Source organism: Poromitra crassiceps (genome assembly GCF_964638095.1).
Source record: "Poromitra crassiceps genome assembly, chromosome: 23".
Classification (NCBI taxonomy): Eukaryota; Metazoa; Chordata; class Actinopteri; order Beryciformes; family Melamphaidae; genus Poromitra; species Poromitra crassiceps.
In genome coordinates this window covers 10066429-10086302 of record NC_139639.1, presented here as the reverse complement: position 1 = coordinate 10086302, position 19874 = coordinate 10066429, and the positions used below count along the sequence as shown (strand labels likewise).

Here is a 19874-nt window from a genome sequence, read left to right as displayed (position 1 = left end):
GAGTGGTGTCTAAAAGTGTGTAAATGTAAAAGTAAATCCACAGAGCAGGTCTCACTGAAGGTTATTAAGAAGAGCCTTGACCCACATTCCCTGCCGCTGTAATTATTGTGTCATTCACGCTGCCTGGCCGCGCTTCACACCGTCTGGCCGCGCTCTGACGATCTGCCTTGATTAATGAGTGGCTGCCTCTTAATTAGGATTAATTGGCTTTCATATCCAAAGTCACCTGTAGGGCGTTGCAGGTACTGCAGGCCCAGGACGATGATAGGAAGAGACATCGAGCCATATCTTACCCCCAGTGCAAGTGCAAGGGCAAGCGTTATCTTTGCTAGTTTCTAGCATTAAAAAAACTTTTTTTTATTGCCACTAGGGTGGCAGAAACACATTCTTTAATGTATTAACGCCAAAGAACTTTTATGGAAAGAAATGACAGCTCCATATTGCCCCATTGCAACATCGGCGCCCAGCAGCCTCCGCCATTCTTTATTTTTGGAAGCGTGACAGCGCCAAAAGAACCTCGCACAGGCTCGCAGTGGTCAGCTGGCCCCTATAATCAGCCTCTCTAAACAGTAACTCAACGGGAGAACACTCTAAACTTTGGGGATTCACATCTTTTCCGGGCGTACTGCAAATCTTGATTGAGTTTTCTTTGTTTAGTTTTTTCAAGATAAATACCTAATGAAAAGGACCCGAGGTTCAACTCCCGTTGAGTTACTGTTTAGAGAGGCTGATTATAGGGGCCAGCGCTACCGCAGCTGACCACTGCGAGGCGCATTCTGTTTCCAAAAATGGCCGGAGTGTCGTCTCTTTCCTTCCATGCTCTTTGTTAACGCAGTGGTAATTAATAAAAGAAGAAGAAGAAAGATTTTGAGTACTAGAAACTAGCAGAGATAACACTTGCACTGGCCGTAAGATATGGAGTTGACTTGTTTGTGTTGCCGAACGAGGAGTTGACTCTGCTCAGGCCTGATGCAGGCTGCTCTGATGCAGGCTCCTCTGATGCAGGCTGCTCTGATGCAGGCTGCTCTGATGCAGGCTGCTCTGATGCAGGCTCCTCTGATGCAGGCTCCTCTGATGCAGGCTCCTCTGATGCAGGCTGCTCTGATGCAGGCTGCTCTGATGTAGGCTCCTCTGATGCAGGCTCCTCTGATGCAGGCTGCTCTGATGCAGGCTGCTCTGATGCAGGCTCCTCTGATGCAGGCTGCTCTGATGCAGGCTCCTCTGATGCAGGCTCCTCTGATGCAGGCTGCTCTGATGCAGGCTCCTCTGATGCAGGCTCCTCTGATGCAGGCTGCTCTGATGCACTGATGCAGGCTCCTCTGATGCAGGCTGCTCTGATGCAGGCTGCTCTGATGCAGGCTCCTCTGATGCAGGCTGCTCTGATGCAGGCTGCTCTGATGCAGGCTGCTCAGGCCTGATGCAGGCTGCTCTGATGCAGGCTCCTCTGATGCAGGCTGCTCTGATGCAGGCTGCTCAGGCCTGATGCAGGCTGCTCTGATGCAGGCTGCTCTGATGCAGGCTGCTCTGATGCAGGCTGCTCTGATGCAGGCTCCTCTGATGCAGGCTCCTCTGATGCAGGCTGCTCTGATGCAGGCTGCTCAGGCCTGATGCAGGCTGCTCAGGCCTGATGCAGGCTGCTCTGAAGCAGGCTGCTCAGGCTCTGATGCAGGCTGCTCTGAAACAAGCAGCTCAGCCAAACGTCAATGTCATTTAAAAGTATCTTCCTCCATGATAAAAGGCCAAATCAGTGATTCTGTGATCTGTTGCTCTGGTCAAGCATATATATATATATATATATAGTATTGGTGAATGCATTAGTTTCTTCGCTCCATCAGCATAAGTTTCCTCTGACCGGATGTCGGTCTTCCACAAACTGAAGGGTTTGTAAACAGAGATTCACTTCAACTCAACTCAATTCAGCAGCAGTTAGTTATTTATATCTTGTCAGAATCTGCTCTGTCAGCAGCAGTAGGCCTAGTTAGTTATTTATATCTAGTCAGAATCTGCTAGGGGTCAAAATGTAATGACTGACAGGTCGTAGCACCAATGAGAGAGTGATTTGTTCAACAGTCAGGTTGGGTGGGCGACCATGCATAGTGTATCAGACACAGAGACATGGTAAATGGTAAATGGCCTGCATTTATATAGCGCTTTTATCCAAAGCGCTTTACAATCAGTAGATAGTCTACATTCACCCATTCATACACCGATGGCGGCAGGCTGCCACGCAGGGTGCCTACACACCATCGGGAGCAAGGAGGGTTAAGTGTCTTGCCCAAGGACACAACGACAGCAGCTGGGAGGGAGCGGGGATCGAACCGCCAACCCTTGCGTCATTGGCCGACCCGCTCTACCTCCTGAGCTAAAGCCGCCCCTATCTGAGACATCTGCAGCATGCAGTAACATAGTGTATCAGACCCAGAGAGAGATCTGCAGCATGCAGTAACATAGTGTATCAGACCCAGAGAGAGATCTGCAGCATGCAGTAACATAGTGTATCAGACCCAGAGAGAGATCTGCAGCATGTAGTAACGTAGTGTATCAGACCCAGAGAGAGATCTGCAGCATGTAGTAACATAGTGTATCAGACCCAGAGAGAGATCTGCAGCATGTAGTAACGTAGTGTATCAGACCCAGAGAGAGCTCTGCAGCATGTAGTAACGTAGTGTATCAGACCCAGAGAGAGATCTGCAGCATGCAGTAACATAGTGTATCAGACCCAGAGAGAGATCTGCAGCATGCAGTAACGTAGTGTACTCTCATGGGTCTGGTGTTGAGACTATCCTTGGGTTGCAGGTGTGGTTGATGCCAGCAAGGCTAGCGTTAGCCTGCAGCTTCCTGTCTGGAGCAGACTCAGTTACTCCTCCTGTGTAAAAATAGCAGAACTGGATCCCGGGACGTCCCAGATGGACTCTGAGGCGAGAGGCTGCAGCTCAGCTCAGACAAGATCCCCCAGAGGATATCATGTGACCATCCTGATCCTGACGAGAAGCCTAGCCAAGCAGCAGCTTCAGCAGGGTAATGGCTGGAGAGAATGGAATGTCACTCACACACCCCGATACTGTACGACAAGGTGTCCATGAGCAAGGCACTAAACCCCCAATCAAACATAGAACATTACCATGAACCCCTGGAATTAACCTGACGCTATCAGATGGTTTGTTTTCACAGAACCATCTGGGATTAGGCAAACCTTTTCAAAAAGCTACTTTGCAGGTGATTGGATGAACCATCTGTCTATCACATCTATCACAGACTTGCTTCTCGCTGTCGTCAAACCAAAGCCGGCCCATATCTGCCTCTGGATGCTGATTGGTCGAGCGTGGCAAGATGGATTTTTCATGTGATCGTGATCTCATGATCTGACGCGAATCCAGCAGCCTTGCAAGGATACCCTGTAATTACAACCTTGCAAGGATACCCTGTAATTACAACCATGCAAGGATACCCTGTAATTACAACCATGCAAAGATACCCTGTAATTACAACCATGCAAAGATACCCTGTAATTACAACCATGCAAAGATACCCTGTAATTACAACCATGCAAAGATACCCTGTAATTACAACCATGCAGAAGATACCCTGTAATTACAACCATGCAAAGATACCCTGTAATTACAACCATGCAAAGATACCCTGTAATTACAACCATGCAAAGATACCCTGTAATTACAACCATGCAAAGATACCCTGTAATTACAACCATGCAAAGATACCCTGTAATTACAACCATGCAAAGATACCCTGTAATTACAACCATGCAAAGATACCCTGTAATTACAACCATGCAAGGATACCCTGTAATTACAACCATGCAAAGATACCCTGTAATTACAACCATGCAAGGATACCCTGCAATTACAACCATGCAAGGATACCCTGTAATTACAACCATGCAAAGATACCCTGTAATTACAACCATGCAAGGATACCCTGCAATTACAACCATGCAGAAGATACCCTGTAATTACAACCATGCAAAGATACCCTGTAATTACAACCATGCAGAAGATACCCTGTAATTACAACCATGCAAGGATACCCTGTAATTACAACCATGCAAGGATACCCTGTAATTACAACCATGCAGAAGATACCCTGTAATTACAACCATGCAGAAGATACCCTGTAATTATAACCATGCAGAAGATACCCTGTAATTACAACCATGCAGAAGATACCCTGTAATTATAACCATGCAGAAGATACCCAGTCAACAATAGAATGCAGTTTTGCAATACAAAAAGCATGAGAGAAATTTGCACAAACAACATGAAAGTAAGTCTCATTGAGATCAAAAATCTCTTTTAAAAGGGAGACCTGGTAAAATGCCATTAATCTCCACATGCTGCGAAGTGAAGAAGTCCATCAGCCAACATCTCACGCCAGGATCAATGTTGTGGGATGCTTCCTAACCTTTGTGCTCAAATGTGAGGCTTCATACAATTATAATCTGACGATAAATCAATAAAAACGAGTCGCACTAAAGGCTTTGGACTCTGTAGGTCAGTGGTCGTCAAAATGGGGTCCGGAGACCCCCAGGAGTCCTTGAGGGGGTTCCAGTGCCCATAGCAAAAAGGGGGATCATTTATTTTCAGTATAATTCCATCCATAAGTAACACAATGACAGAATGTAGGACTATTTTGGTCATGGGTTTCATACATGTTTTGTATTAAAACATCTAAAAGCAAATATCTTATCAGACGGGGGACCCTGGGACAACAACATCTTATCATGGTACACCATGATACGATATATGATAATAATCGTATGATGATTTGTTTCAGTTTAGCGGGGCTTCACATGAAAAGGTTGGAGCACCACTGCACTAGGTGTGAAGGTGCTCTCACCACTGCACTAGGTGTGAAGGTGCTCTCAGTGAGACTCCCCCTGTATAAAGAAAGGTTTTCAAAGTGGGAGGCGGGCCTCCCCAAGAGGGGCTCCAAGCAGTTTCAGGGGAGGAGGAGTGAATGGAAGTGAAAGAAATATAGTTATCAAAAGGAGATCACATAGAAAAGCCTAAATGTCTGTGATTTGGTTAAAGAGATAGTTCAGAGATACAGTCGTTTTGGGGGATTTGACAGTTCTTCCCACTTTCCCAGAGTCCGAAACAAATAAATTCCTTCAGACAGACCCTTTCTATGTATTTCTATTCTGTAAGTCAAACAGCAAAATCAGGTTATCTTGGCTCAATTGTTGAGGGTCTATTGGATCAAGTAACATCATCCTGATCAGAGTCGTATAATAGAAGAGTTCCGACATCTCCATTCGCTCCAATGGACCAGTTTTTTTCCAGGAAGTAGAAAGTGGAACTCTTGAGTAAAAAAAGCAGCACTGTCGAGTTGCAGCAAAATAGACAGTTTGTGTTGTACTCTGAAAGGGTTTGTCCCCCCTTGAATCAAATTGTACATTATCAGCTTTATTTTAGCATGCAAAAGTAGCGCGAGACCCATTCCTGGCTGTTCATTGGCTAATGAGTCTCGCATTTTGGTCCTCCACTGACGCCACTCTCTTACTAGAGGACACTAATCCTGATTTGATAGACAGCCAGGAATTGAGCGAGGGACGCACCTTTTTCCAAGCTTTGTCTCAGACTTTGAAAAGCCACCTTTGAAAACAATGTCTCCTCTCTGCAGGGCGAGACAGAGGTTCCTTCGGTGGCTGTCACCAAGGGTCCCAGAGGGGCGGGGCTGGAGGGGCTGGAGGTGGAGCCTGACGCCTACGATGTCCCGAACGACCTGTCGTCTGATGAGGAGTACCTGAGCGTGGAGGAGCCAGACTCCACCCGTGCCCAGCGCATGAAGAAGTCTGTGCTGAAGAGCACGGCCACCATCAAGGCCGCCTTCTCCAAGGAGAACATGAGCAAGACCAAGGACAACATGGGCTCCAAGTTCCACAACCTAGGCGACAAGATGGTGTCGCCCGAGAGGAGGGAGAAGATGCACCAGGCAGGCGAGTCGGGATGGGGAATGGAGAACCGTTTAGATCGGTGGTTTTCAAACATTTTGACAAACAAAGACAAACTCTCAAGGCACACTTATCACTCTAAAGGCCCTATCGTGGTAAAAGTGGTAATTTAGCACTTTAATTTAGGGGCAAAAAGCAGATATCGTTTGACGACGATAGGGCCCTAAATGTTTTTTATTTACTAATGCTAAATAACTACTACTATATTACTCATGAAATATTTATTGACCAAATAATTCAGGAATTAATTTGAAACTTTGTGAAAATTACTCCATCGAAGCAGCAACACCTATCAACACACCCATTTACACCAGACAGGTCACAACATTCAAATGTGTGGACTGTAGGCTAATGGAACTGAAAAGAGGGGGACACTGAAAAGTGTGTGTGTGTGTGTGTGTGTGTGTGTGTGTGTGTGTGTGTGTGTGTGTGTGTGTGTGTGTGTGTGTGTGTGTGTGTGTGTTTATGTATGTATGTATGTGTGTGTGTGTGTGTGTGTGTGTGTGTGTGTGTGTGTGTGTTTATGTATGTATGTATGTATGTATGTGTGTGTGTGTGTGTGTGTGTGTGTGTGTGTGTGTGTGTGTGTGTGTGTGTGTGTGTGTGTGTGTGTCCCCTCACGTATTTCTCTTTTTTAACGTTATCTTTGAAAGATTTTTTTGCGTATATCATTTGCCTCTGTATTGGAAATGAGTGTGTACAAACTAAGTACTAATATACTACATTAAAATTTTATTTTGTATAGTTTTAGGCTATTTTGCAATAATAATGTATGGTTCTCACAAAATGGCACACCTGGACATGCTTTAAGCCACACACCATTTGGGAACCACTGGATTAGATTGTCCAGTAGAGCAGTGGTTCTCAAAGTGGGGTCCGGGGGCCCCAGGAGTCCTTGAGGGGGTTCCAGGGGGTCCCCAGCAAAAAGGTGAATCATTTATTTTCACTATAATTCCATCCATAAGTAACACAATGACAGAATGTAGGACTGTTCATGGGTCTCAAACACGTTCGGTAATAAAACATCTAAAAGCAAAAATCTGATCAGTTGGGGGACCCTGGGACATGAATGGGGGTCCGTGGTCTAAGTGGTGTCAGTTTAGGGGTCCTGCTGGTGTCAATCAAATCTGATCCATTTCCATCCATACAGGTGAGCGGATGAAGCAGTCCGGCGAGCGTCTGAAGACCAACATCGCCAAAAAAGCGCCCACCAAGGAGACATTCCGCATCAAGGTTATTATCATTGAACATCTTCATTAGCTTTTATTTTTATTTCAGTTAAAGGCACTAAATGTGATATTCAGCCGTACTAGATGTCAGCAAACCACTAGGAACTATGCAGCATTTTGCATGCTGTTGTGGGACATCATGTTGCATGATGTCCCACAACAGCATGTTGCAGGGGTTGGAAGACATCCCCATGTGTTTCTAGATTATAATTTGTTTATGTCTGATGCTGCTGCTCTGGTGCGACATCTAGTGGGCTAACAAAATCGCATATACCGGTAGTGCTTTTAACCTAAATGTTTTTCACACAGTTGTTGTTATTTTGTCAGTTTTCGTTAACGATAATAACCTTGTTCCGTATCAAGCTGAAGAAGGAGCGGACCGTCGCTGAGGGCCAGGAGGGCGCCGAGGGTGCTGGCGAGGGTGAGGAGGCGGTGGCACCAGCCAAGGAGGACGTGGCCTACACCGAGGTCGTCACGGAAACCAAGAGGGAGGGGCCTGTGGAGGAGGCGGGCGCCACCCGGATAGGAGAGGATGATGGGAAGGAGGAGGAGTACACCGGGAAGTAGGTCCACCGGTCGCGTGGCTGCTACGCACGCAGCGAGTGACCTGTGGAGGGGGCGGGACTTTTGGGCTTGGAGTGCCCAGGGAAAAGAGAGAAGGTCTGTGATTGGTCAACATCTGCGATGGACATTTTTAGTTGTTGGAATGTGTTAAAATGTAAGAAGATCTTGTGTTGGGCGTTGGTGCTGATCTGCCTCTTCAGACAACAGAGTGTCAGCCGGGTGATATTTCCTGTAATATAGTCAAGTAAAGCCAGGTCTCTGATCATGGCTGGGGGGCGTGGTCAACATGGCTGGGGGGCGTGGTCAACATGGACAAATAAAAGCCGGCCCCAAATTCAGGCGATGGTAAAAAAATAATAAGAATAATTTAAAAAAACTTAAAAAAAACAACGGTGGATATCGGTAAACTTCTGGTGCCTGATACATAGTGTATCTGTAGTTTGTAGTAACATACAAGTACCACAAGATGGCAGTATGTCACAAGATGGTTCAGCCAATGGAAGTCTCTAGAGCAGGCCGTCAATTACCGTAATTATTGGTGTAGTTGCAGTAACAAAAAGCATACTTAATTGGTACATTCAGTCCTCAACTCGAGATCAACTTGTGCTGATCAACGATGACTACTATAATTCATAAGTCCGAACTACAGAAGCAGGTTGTTGTGTTAGTGACCGGGGTAAACGTCCCAGTGAGGTTCGGACTTATTTGCACCAGTTGGCTGAAGGCAAAAGAAAGATGGCAAAAGGCGGAGGAAACTTTTAAAGTTTTGATGAATGTTAAAGGGAAGTTTGTGTATTAATCGTGAGATCTGAATGTATAATGTACATATCACCTGAACCTGGAACGTGCAATTGGTCAGTGCAGGCCTCAGCTGGTCTCTGAGCAGTCTGGTAAGAAAATAATAGACATTATACTGTAACATGGATCATGTCAGACTGGCTTCTGAACGCTAAACAGATCTAACGAGCTGCGACCACTGGAGAGGAGGCGGAGCTAAAGGGCGCTCTTAACGCGCGGCGCTTGAAGGCATCTTCAGTTAATAGGATAGATGCAAATTAAAGCTGCACTTGGCAATTCTGCTCGAGTCACACCAGAGGACTCGAGTCACACCAGAGGACTCGAGTCACATGACTTGGACTCAAGTCACAGGTTTACTTGCTTGAGACTTGACTTGATGCATGAAGAGAAGACTTGAGACTTGACTTGATGCATGAAGAGAAGACTTGAGACTTGACTTGATGCATGAAGAGAAGACTTGAGACTTGACTTGATGCATGAAGAGAAGACTTGAGACTTGACTTGATGCATGAAGAGAAGACTTGAGACTTGACTTGATGCATGAAGAGAAGACTTGAGACTTGACTTGATGCATGAAGAGAAGACTTGAGACTTGATTTGATGCATGAAGAGAAGACTTGGGACTTGACTTGATGCATGAAGAGAAGACTTGGGACTTGACTTTGACTTGTACTTTGATGACTTGAGAAGGTTTCTGTCTGCCGACTGAATTTTAAATCTGTTTTCTGAGTTTGTATGTTGAAACTGATTATAGAAATCAAACTCATGATGCTCTTACCAAGTTTGCATCCTGTTAAAACCATCTTGCATTGAAAAGTCCTGATATTTAGTTTTCTTTAACATAGTAACTTCATACTGGACTCTTGATTTATTCTGACTTGGTTTGTAATCTACATTTAGACTTGGGACTTGACTTGAGACTTGGAACTGACTTGGGAGTTGAGCAAAGTGTGACTTGGTCACACCTCTGGCAAATGGCAGAAATAAGTAACTTAAGGACTTCAATACCCAGAAGCCCTGTGAACGGAGCAGACACAACATCAGAATTAAATTTGGGCTCATAAAACCTTTGCATAAAAGTCTTGCTGAGGGCAGCTTTTAGTTTGCCTGAGCGTGGTTAACGGCACATACCTCGTGGTAAAACTAAAACATAGCATTTGCATGAACTTTGTAGAAACCCCGATCCCTTAGTTATCAATAAGAATAATTTATCTTAGTTATCAATAAGAATAATTTATCTTAGTTATCAATAAGAATAATTTAGCCAAAGTAGTTCAAGTGGTGATGCGAAGCCTATCTAAAACGTATGTGCTGCTATTGTGATATATTATAGACGTTAGTTAGATTGACTCAATGTACGTTAGTTAGATTGACTCAACGTACTCTTTTATAGACGTTAGTTAGATTGACTCAACGTTTTTGAACGTGACTGTAGTGGGATTTGAGATGCTGTCGGTAGCTTCAAAGCTTGTTTAGTGCTGCTAGTTCTTTGCTGTATGAATGTATTTGCAATTTGCTGCTTTATTGATAGTTTCTTTTGACGTTCAGTTGGACACAGCATACAGAATGTATATTAGTGCAAAAGATGAGTTATGTTAGGTTAATCTCATTTAGCGTTTTGGACGCAATAGCAGCCTCAATCGACTAATAGATTAATTGCTTCTGCAGAAGCTTTGCTCACATAGGATTGTAATTAGGGGAGGGACAATATTCGGATCCTCGATTCCATACGCAATCTGTGGTTCGTGATTCAATACAACCACGATTTGACATAATCAATAAAAGTTCAGTGACATCAAAGTCTGACTGTGCAGAATTCTGTTAATTTCCAAGACACAAATCTTTCCAGCGATGCCATTGGCTGCTAGAATGTAAAAGAACAATTAAAAATATATAATTACAAAGTGACAATAGTATAATTTAGATGGAGAGCTTGTGAAACTGATGGTCAAGAGTCTCATTAGTGATGACTACAGCAGAATAACATGGAGCCGATATCGCTATTCATTTTTCTGCGATATATTGAATTTCAACATATTGTCTCATCTCTAACTGTCATTATACATCCATAACTGTCATTATACATCCATAACTGTCTTTATACATTAGTATAGGGTCTAGTCTAGTCTGGGAAGAAAAAAAACATAGAATGTATATTTGTATATTTAAAATCGTACATTTATGTTTCTGCATTGCGATGACTGACAGATGACAAGAAGGTAATGATGATGAAATGAATGCGATAGACACATAGTAACTGGTGTGAGCTGTTGCCCTGCAAAGCACTAATACTTCAAGTTCACCTTTTTGTAACATATCTTATATATTTCAACAGTAGCATCTCCTGCATACATTACACATTCAAATAGCTTTTTTGTTTTTCATTTTGGATTATCGATAAGTTCACTTTCCATATTGTGTTTTGTTGTCATTTTTACGATCATCTCCAGTCCAATGATGAAACATGTGAATGAAAAACAGTGTTGGGTTTATGATCTGTGTTATTGTGGCATGTATAAGCAGCATCAGATATTTATCCTTTGTTTTGTTTTTGTATAAATAAAGGTCTACTGAAACATGAATGACTAAACTGGTATTGTTTTGATTAATATTGGTTGTATTTCTGAGGTAGAGAGCCTGTATAAAACCACCTAGGTTTTCCTGTCTCTACCCGCACGCTATTTTGTTGTTTTTATTTTGTCTGTTTGTTTTTAATAAATTGAAAAACACAGGTTGCGAGCACACTCAAAATCGATTCAAAACTCACTGGGTGCAGGGCAAGCAAATAGTTCAGAGAAGGGAGAAGCCAGCACTCCAAATGTCTTTTCATATGATTTAATATCCTCAAACCTGGGCAGCAGACAACGAACGTTTCAGTCAAAGACCTTCCTCAGCGTTGTGCTGTGTCAGGCAAAAAAAGACGGCTAAATACAATCAAGCCGGAAGTACAATCAATTAGTAAATAAAACATTTTACAACACAATAGGCCTTACCAGTAGAGAAGCAAGGTTCTGCTAATCAAGAATTAGAAAAGCATTTAGAATAATAACTTTACAATAATCACAAGTAGCCTACAAGTGTTGTATAAACAATTATACAATCAAAGCGGAAGTACTTCACAATAAGGCTCTGTATAAAGAACCTCACAATACCACAACGTCGAATGTGCTCAAGTGCGAACCAGGGCTGGAAGCCCCATTTACTGTAAGAGGAGGTTGGTTAACCTTACTTGTAGTAAACGGATAAAAAGGTCCTATTGTTCTCAGTACAACTGATAGGATCATAAATACATTAGGAATATATCAAGAATAGAAAATATAATTTTAAAAAGGTTTTAAAGAAAACAGCTAAGAAGTAGCTCCTCATTGAGGCCTTTAGGGTGTTCTGTTTGCAGGGCGTGAATGCAAAATGCCTCCCTTTGTAATTAAGCTCTGTTCTCTGTCTCTGTCTCTGAACGCAGCTTAAGAGGAAGTGTCACACATGCTAAGAGGAAGTGTCACACATGCTAAGAGGAAGTGTGCACTGCTGTAGATTAGTGGAATATAATAATCTAGGCTCTTGATATGAGATCCAATTATCTAAATTTGGATCTAATCTATTCACCTTATGTTCCAACACAGGGGTCAGCCAGTTACTTCCTATTGTGTTGACACTTCCTGTGACAGTACAGTACCTACTAGTGACCAGGTAAAAGACAGGAAGTCATAACACAACTTGGTCAACTGGGCGGGGCTACATAAGGTGAATAAAAAGAAAAGATTTCGCTGTTTTACTTGTTACTGTGATAACTCCTCCCCTTGGTCTGAGTCTGACCCTGTGTTGTAGAGCGATTCACTCACACACACACACACACACACACACACACACACTTGCAGTTGCAGAAACTGAATGGCGCAGATGTGAGAAAAGAACATGTTGCTTTATTCCAGCACTTCACAGCTGCTTTCAACACAGTTCCATCATCCTCAACAGTTGAAGTGAATGGTAACTCTTCTGCTACACACACCTACTTGCAGGACAATCAATATACAAACCAATGTAAACACATTAAAAAAATAAAAACATAAAACTCAGTACTGACCTTTTTCAACAGACTTCAAAAACACTTCACTCAGGTATTTTGGCCTCACAGAACCTCCATCTCTTATCTAGATCATATTTTTCTTTGCTGTTACTATTTTCCACTGCAACTGCAGGATTTTACAAATATATCTTCAAACATTTAAACAGCAGCAACTTCAGAAAAAAAAACATACCCTACAGAGCAGAAACAACTAAAACTGAAAACTGATCGTCTGTTGTGTGTCTGAACACTGTCTTTTTTTCTTTCTGAACACTGAGTGGCAGACAGTGGAGGTGCTCTTCAGCAGGTGCTTAGATGCAGCGGTGTTTCTTCAGATGATCAGACTGAGTGAACATTCTCTTACAGCCATCGCACCAGTAGCCTGTTCCAGTGTGGATGCGTTGGTGTCTTGTTAGGGTACCTAACTGGCTGAAGCTGCTAGCACATTGGTTACAGCTGTAGGGTTTAGCTCCAGTGTGAATGCGTTTATGTTTTGTTAGGCTACCTAACTCACTGAAGCTGCTCCCACATTGGTCACAGCTGTAGGGTTTAACTCCAGTGTGAATGCGTTTATGTCTTGTTAGGCTACATAACTCACTGAAGCTGCTCCCACATTGGTCACAGCTGTAGGGTTTAGCTCCAGTGTGAATGCGTTGGTGTGATGTTAGGTGACCTAACTCCCTGAAGCTGCTCCCACATTGGTCACAGCTGTAGGGTTTAGCTCCAGTGTGGATGCGTTGGTGTGTTTTTAGGGCACCTAACTGACTGAAGCTGCTCCCACATTGGTCACAGCTGTAGGGTTTAGCTCCAGTGTGAATGCGTTGGTGTGTTGTTAGGGTACCTGAATGACTGAAGCTGCTCCCACATTGGTCACAGCTGTAGGGTTTAGCTCCAGTGTGAATGCGTTGGTGTGATGTTAGGTGACCTAACTCCCTGAAGCTGCTCCCACATTGGTCACAGCTGTAGGGTTTAGCTCCAGTGTGGATGCGTTGGTGTGTTGTTAGGGCACCTAACTGACTGAAGCTGCTCCCACATTGGTCACAGCTGTAGGGTTTAGTGTGAATGCCTTGGTGTGTTTTTAGGTGTTGTGACCGACTGAAAGAGTGTCCACACTCCTGACAGGAGTAGGGCTTCTCTCCTGAGTGAACTTTCTGATGACGCTTCAACAGATGAAGTTTTGTGAATGTTTTGTCACACTGATCACAACGATGACGTCTGGGTCCACTGGTGCCTGTCTGTTTCCATAGAGAAAGATACAAAGAAGGAATCAGGACAGAGAGAGAGTGTGTGTGTGTGTGTGTGTGTGTGTGTGTGTGTGTGTGTGTGTGTGTGTGTGTGTGTGTGTGTGTGTGTTGCAACATCAGTGATATGTTTTCTCACCTCTCCTGAAGGATTCATCTTGACAGTGTTCCTCTCCTCCTCTGCCAGATGTCTCTCTTCCTGCCAATCAGCTCTGACATGATCAAAACAGACGGTAAGACAGGGAACGCCCACACAAAGAAACAACAACAACAATAATAATGTGTTGATGTGTTTGTAAACATTTGCAAATTAAGTTTGAAGATATTGATTTTAGCTCTATAGTTGCGGAAGGTGAAACGTCACTGTCTACACTTCCTACTGTTTGGTTAGTCGTCTCTTTATGCTCTTCTAGTTAAGCTGTGGGCGAGGCAATTCTGTGATTTCTTGTAAATAAGTAATTTGTGGTCTTGAACGCATATAAAAACTCTGCGTTGCGTAATTTTGACAACCGGGTAGAGGATGGTGTTACTCGCAGGGCTGCCATGCAGGCAGTGTAAACGCATGCATCGTAAAGTCCTGTACACCAGTGTTCCTCCCTGATGTAGTAAAGCAGTTCACTGGACAGGCAACCTGTCAATCATGCCCAAAACATAGTATTTTCTTTCGTCTACCGGTATTTGACTCTAATATAATATATAATATAACTCACTAAACGAGTGAGTTATAGAACTCGCTCATTTAGTGAGTTATATAACTCACCAAAACCGTGTTTTGAACCAGGCTGTAAACATGTTTAATCCTGTTGTAAAGACAGGCATTTTAACATGGGGTGAACGGGGACTGACTCGCTTTTGGAGCCAGCCTCACATCATGGCCATATGAGTAACTACAGATTTCATCACTTCCGCATAGCTTCATCTGTCCAAGTCTGAGCTTGCTGCCTGCTAAAAACATGCTAGAAGATTGTCACCTTCAACAGTATACTAGAAATATCATTTCTAGACCTGCCACAAGATAGAGTACTGTACTGTGGCTGATCCTGCTGCCTGTGCTCACATAAAAGATGAAAATCATAAAGCACAAACCACAACACTTACAGTAACGTTGCTTCTGCTGCTGGAGTTCTGTCTCCACGGCACCTCTGAGATCCAACTCTACAAGATACAAATTAATTTAGATTATATTAGCCTATTGTCTCCCTTAGGATACATTTGTCTTTATTTTATGTTGTGTTAATTATGTGAGTTTATTGTTTGATGTCAACAATCATTCATTATTATTATTATTACACTACATTCATAGCCTAATTGAATAAGTATTTAGGTACATGTATTTTATACATGGTGAGAACCAGTGTTGGGCAAGTTACTTTCAAAATGTAATATACTACATATTACTAGTTACTTTAATTTGAAAGTAATACGTTACTTTACAATAGTACTGTCTGTGTAGAGTAACTCGTTACTTATTACACTACTTTTGCATTACTTTCACCAAAACAACAGCAGCAGCAGAATGACATCGCCGCCCCGGAACCATCCCAAAGAATAATTTCAACTGCCTTGAAGTCAGTGTAAACAATCCAACATTCTAAATGTTATTATTTTCCTTTGTTATCGTCATCTATAGTGGTTATTTGCATAAAAACACACAGTTTGATTAGGAAATGATTGTAACCTTTTTAAATATGTGCTTTGATTTAAAAAAAAACTAAATTTGTAACTTGAGTTACCTGACAAAGTAACTGGTATAATATTACTGAAATCCTAAAAGTAATAAGTGATATTACTGAGTTACTAAAAGTAACATATTACATGTAATATGTTACTTCTGTAATGAGTTACCTCCAACACTGGTGAGAACACATTTTCAACATGGATGAACAAACAAGTACTGTATACAAAAACATTACAAAATGCGGAACCCCGCAGCAGTATGAGTTGTGCCAAACAAATGTTAATATCTCAAAAAATATACACCACATTGCTTCTATTTTGACATTCTGAGTGAGAGCAGAATTAGCTCAAGAGTTTGATGACTATGCATGTCGTGTTCAAGTTGTGTGAACTACTACTTACTGAGATTATTAATTCGCTCCAGAGTTGAACTTCTTCCTGGTTTCAACACAAGCGTGTGGTTGAACTTCTTCCTGGTTTCAACACAAGCGTGCGTTCTCTCTCTCTCTCTCTCTCTCTCTCTCTCTCTCTCTCTCTCTCTCAAGTTTGCAGCAGTATAGACAATACTAGTCGATGATCCCTAGTCTGAAGTCATATCTTACAGGATGTGCACATTTTATTATCAGAGAGGCAATATGAAACTTCTAGTATGAGTTTGGCATCATGGTCTCACCATATATGACATACTGTAGGGGAGAGTGGGGTGAGTTGTGCCACTTTTTACTTGAGGTGTCTTTAAAGTGAGGGCATGACAGTAATGCCTCCAACTAAAATATGTAAATATATTTCAGGATGTTGTGCACCACTGGGAACACTCCCTTTGGATCGTAAATAAACTGTTAAAAAAATATGGCTATTCTTAAAAAAGTGGTCTCTTGGCACAACTTGCCCCCGGTGCGGGGTAAGTTGTGCCTTTGGAGAGAATACGTTGGGGTAAATTGTGCCATTGATTACTGAAGTAAAACAGAACATTTTCATCTCATATACTGTAATGCTATATCAAAGCAAGACAAAATAAAGATAACACTAAAGTCCAGTGTACTATAACAGGGTTAAACAAGGCTAAACGGTAGCAGCAGTTGACCTACATTTTAACATTTTCAGAAATAAAAATTATGTTCAAAATGAACAAAATCAACTATCACAGAGCCAGGCTACACTTGCCAATACTGCAATATTCTTCAACAAGGTCTATTTAAACATTTAAGAACAAAATGAAATAAAATTTCACTAAATCAACTGCAACTGCACTGGCACAACTTAACCCAGGCCTTTTGGCACAAATCACCCCATCCCCACCATTTTAACAAACTTGTATCATATAGCTGGTTTGGAGCTAACATCATGCTATCAGTATAGCCTCATATTGTAGCTTACTAAAACACTAACACATGTGTGAAATGTTTTCAAGCTTGTCTATAATTGTTCAGACACAACAATCAATAAACCTTGATCATAAAAATTTTACTTTGAGAGGCAAAAAACAGTTTTTTGAACTTAAATGTGCTTAGCTCTTGTGCCATCTGCCTCCCTTCTTTGCAGAGTGAGTAAAATGGATGCCTCTTCAAAAATGTGTGGTCACATGACCAATTTCTTCTATGGTTTTCTAGATACAAGGGGTGGCACAACTTCCCCACTGGCACAACTCACCCCACTCTCCCCTACTTAGGCTATAGCCTATTGGAGCTATTTGGGATATTTTCTACCCTCCTTTCTTTTGATAATAGTAGAATCACATCAGACCACTCTGTGGAAGAGAGGTATAGCCTACATTTAGGATACTAGACAAATATCATGATAGATTACCAAAAAAAGAAGGGGGGGGGGGGGCATTTGTTTGGTCTTGATTTGCATTTTTTATTTTATTTTATTTTTTAATTTGTATTATATTTTAGTGCAAGTATGCAGCACAGCGGTCACATCAAGTGGAAGACAAACTAATACAGAAAAACAATCACAAATGATGAAGTGCAAAATATAAAGTCCTTTAAAGTGACATGGTGGGGGCAGGGTGGGCGGGTTGGGGGGAGGGAGTGATAAAGTCCTTTGTGGAGCTTTCAGGTCTCGTTGAAGAGACAGATGGCAGTTGGGTAGAAGCTGTCCATGTGATGAGAGGTTTTAGTACCACCAGACCTCAGTCTCATGCCAAGGCGGCGAGCAGACGGCCATATTTGACAATTTAGCTGTAGCTCAGTCAAACTTGATTCAACATTAGGTTTCAATTGTGAATTATAAAATGCCAGGGGAGATGATTTGTCAGACACCTCAAACCGTCCAACCAATCATGTGTCCTGACCCTGTTGAGGTTTCCTGTCCCTTGACTAGTTCCTCCTGGCCGCTCTCTGGGACAGACTCATCCATACCATTACAGCATGTGCCTTACTTGGCCTCCACACATGGCTCATCCTCCCTGCAGCTCCTGGTTACTGTTGCTATGAAACCACATCAACACTGACATGGCAGGAAGTCACTCATGAATTTTGTTCATTTTAGACTTGAAGCCGGCTATTTTTAAACTGGTGATGAGTAAAGCTATGTACCATAAACCAGGTTCTCAAACTTTTTCATGTCAAGGCCCCCTTAAATTGACACAAATTAACCACGGACACCCAGATAACATTTGGTCCCAGGGTCCCCCATTGGATACGATTTTTGCTTTAAGATGTTTTCCAGAAAATGTATGAAACCTATGACCAAAATCAAAGTAATCAATTCTGTCATTGTGTTACTTATGTAGATAGATAGATAGATAGATAGATAGATATATCTTTATTTTTGTGTCACTCCTCAACAAACAAATATGGTATAAAAAAACAGCAAAAAGTGCATTAAAAAGTTGGGGACCACTCACATGGAGTTGTGAGACACAATACAATTCAGAACAATAAAAGATAAAAACATACATACAAGTACTATTACACAGAAAATACAGTTGGCAATACAATTATGTAAAAGGAAGGGGCAGTTTATTGGGCGGTGCTCATGAAGGCTACTCTTCTTTTTAGGATGAGGTGGCAGGCCTTGGCACATTCATTTATACCGTGTTCACCAGCTAAAATTTTATGCAATTTATTTATGTCATCAAGGTCATTAAAATTCTCGTAGTGTTTTGATAGAAAAATAAAAAGATCAGCGCGAATGTCGTTGTAAAGTTCACAGTGTAATAGAACGTGGGCTTCAGATTCAATAGAACCACTGTTGCACAGTGTGCAGAAACGTCTCTCAACTGGGGTGTTGGTGTATCTGCCGGTTTCCAGAGCTAAGGGAGCGACTCCACATCTAAACTTTGCAAGGGCACTTCTATGCTGCCTGGGCATAATGCATTGTACATAGGGTTCTGATTCAAAAACATTCTTAAAGGAACAGTAAGTACGGAGTTTGTTTCCGTCTGGCCTGTTAATCTGCAAGAGCCATTTCTCCTTGTCTGCCTCTGCAACTGCTTGATCAAGACTCCGTAGATCATTTCTTGAGAGAACTAGATCAGTGCTGGCGAGATGGGATAAATGTAAAGAGCTGAAAAATGTTCGTACAGTATGAGCATAGTTTTTCACATTTCTCATCTGGTTAGCCCACAGAAACACACGTTTACATAGCCTGTTATCCGGCATACCACACAGTCTCTTCCAGTTCTTAAAAATGCACGACCACTGGTGTTGCCACATGGTTTTCCACCCCAAATCACCTTGAATGGCAGCAATCGGTGTGTATTTACCGACACCCAAATACAAACGACATGCCCTATTGAAGACAGCATTAATACAAGAGTGACTTTTGTAACCCCAGACAGCAGCTGCATAGGTCAGGATGGGCAGAACCAGAGATTCAAACAGTTTAGTGAAACATTTAAAGGGGAAACCACCCAATACTTTACTTTTGGCTATAATTGCACCTAGTGCTCTGTTAGCATGCAAGGCTAGATGCTTAGCAGTTACACTATAGTCTAGGAACTCTGTTAAGTAAAGACCCAGATATTTGTACTCTCTGACGACCTCTAGTGGGGAAAGCCCGCAGGAGAAGCTAAAACTGGACACGGGCTTTGTTGGATTTCTGAAATGCACTACTTTGGTTTTATCAACATTTATATTTAATTTCCACTCCTGGCACCAACTATGGACCAGTGTCAGCATCTCCTGTAGCTCCTCTTCTGTCTCAGAGATCAGGGCAATATCGTCCGCGTATAAGAGTATAGAGATCTTTTCATTTCCTATAGGAACACCTTTTCCCAGGGCCTTGATGGCTATGCTTAAGTCATTTATATATATGGAAAACAGAACAGGCGACAAAATGCAGCCCTGTTTTACGCCGATGTCCACTGGGAACCAATCTGTAAG

General features: G+C 42.4%; 1 protein-coding gene and 1 long non-coding RNA gene across 2 annotated transcripts in view; one reads left to right on the top strand and one right to left on the bottom strand.

The window, feature by feature from the left end:
• Positions 1 to 7767, top strand: part of cavin4a (caveolae associated protein 4a) — a gene marked incomplete at both ends in the record, with an annotated part of 16261 nt that extends 8494 nt beyond the window's left edge. The window contains 3 exons of the mRNA XM_083658945.1: positions 5641 to 5956; positions 7122 to 7204; positions 7564 to 7767. Of these exons, the coding sequence (XP_083515071.1) occupies positions 5641 to 5956; positions 7122 to 7204; positions 7564 to 7767 (603 nt within the window). The remainder of the gene's footprint in view (positions 1 to 5640; positions 5957 to 7121; positions 7205 to 7563) is intronic.
• Positions 7768 to 12551: 4784 nt separating this feature from the next.
• LOC310796900 lies at positions 12552 to 15002 on the bottom strand. Its single transcript, XR_014553700.1, has 3 exons — positions 14965 to 15002; positions 14006 to 14078; positions 12552 to 13860 (listed from the first exon to the last, which is right to left on the bottom strand). It is a non-coding gene; the product is annotated as an uncharacterized lncRNA (long non-coding RNA).
• Positions 15003 to 19874: the final 4872 nt, after the last annotated feature.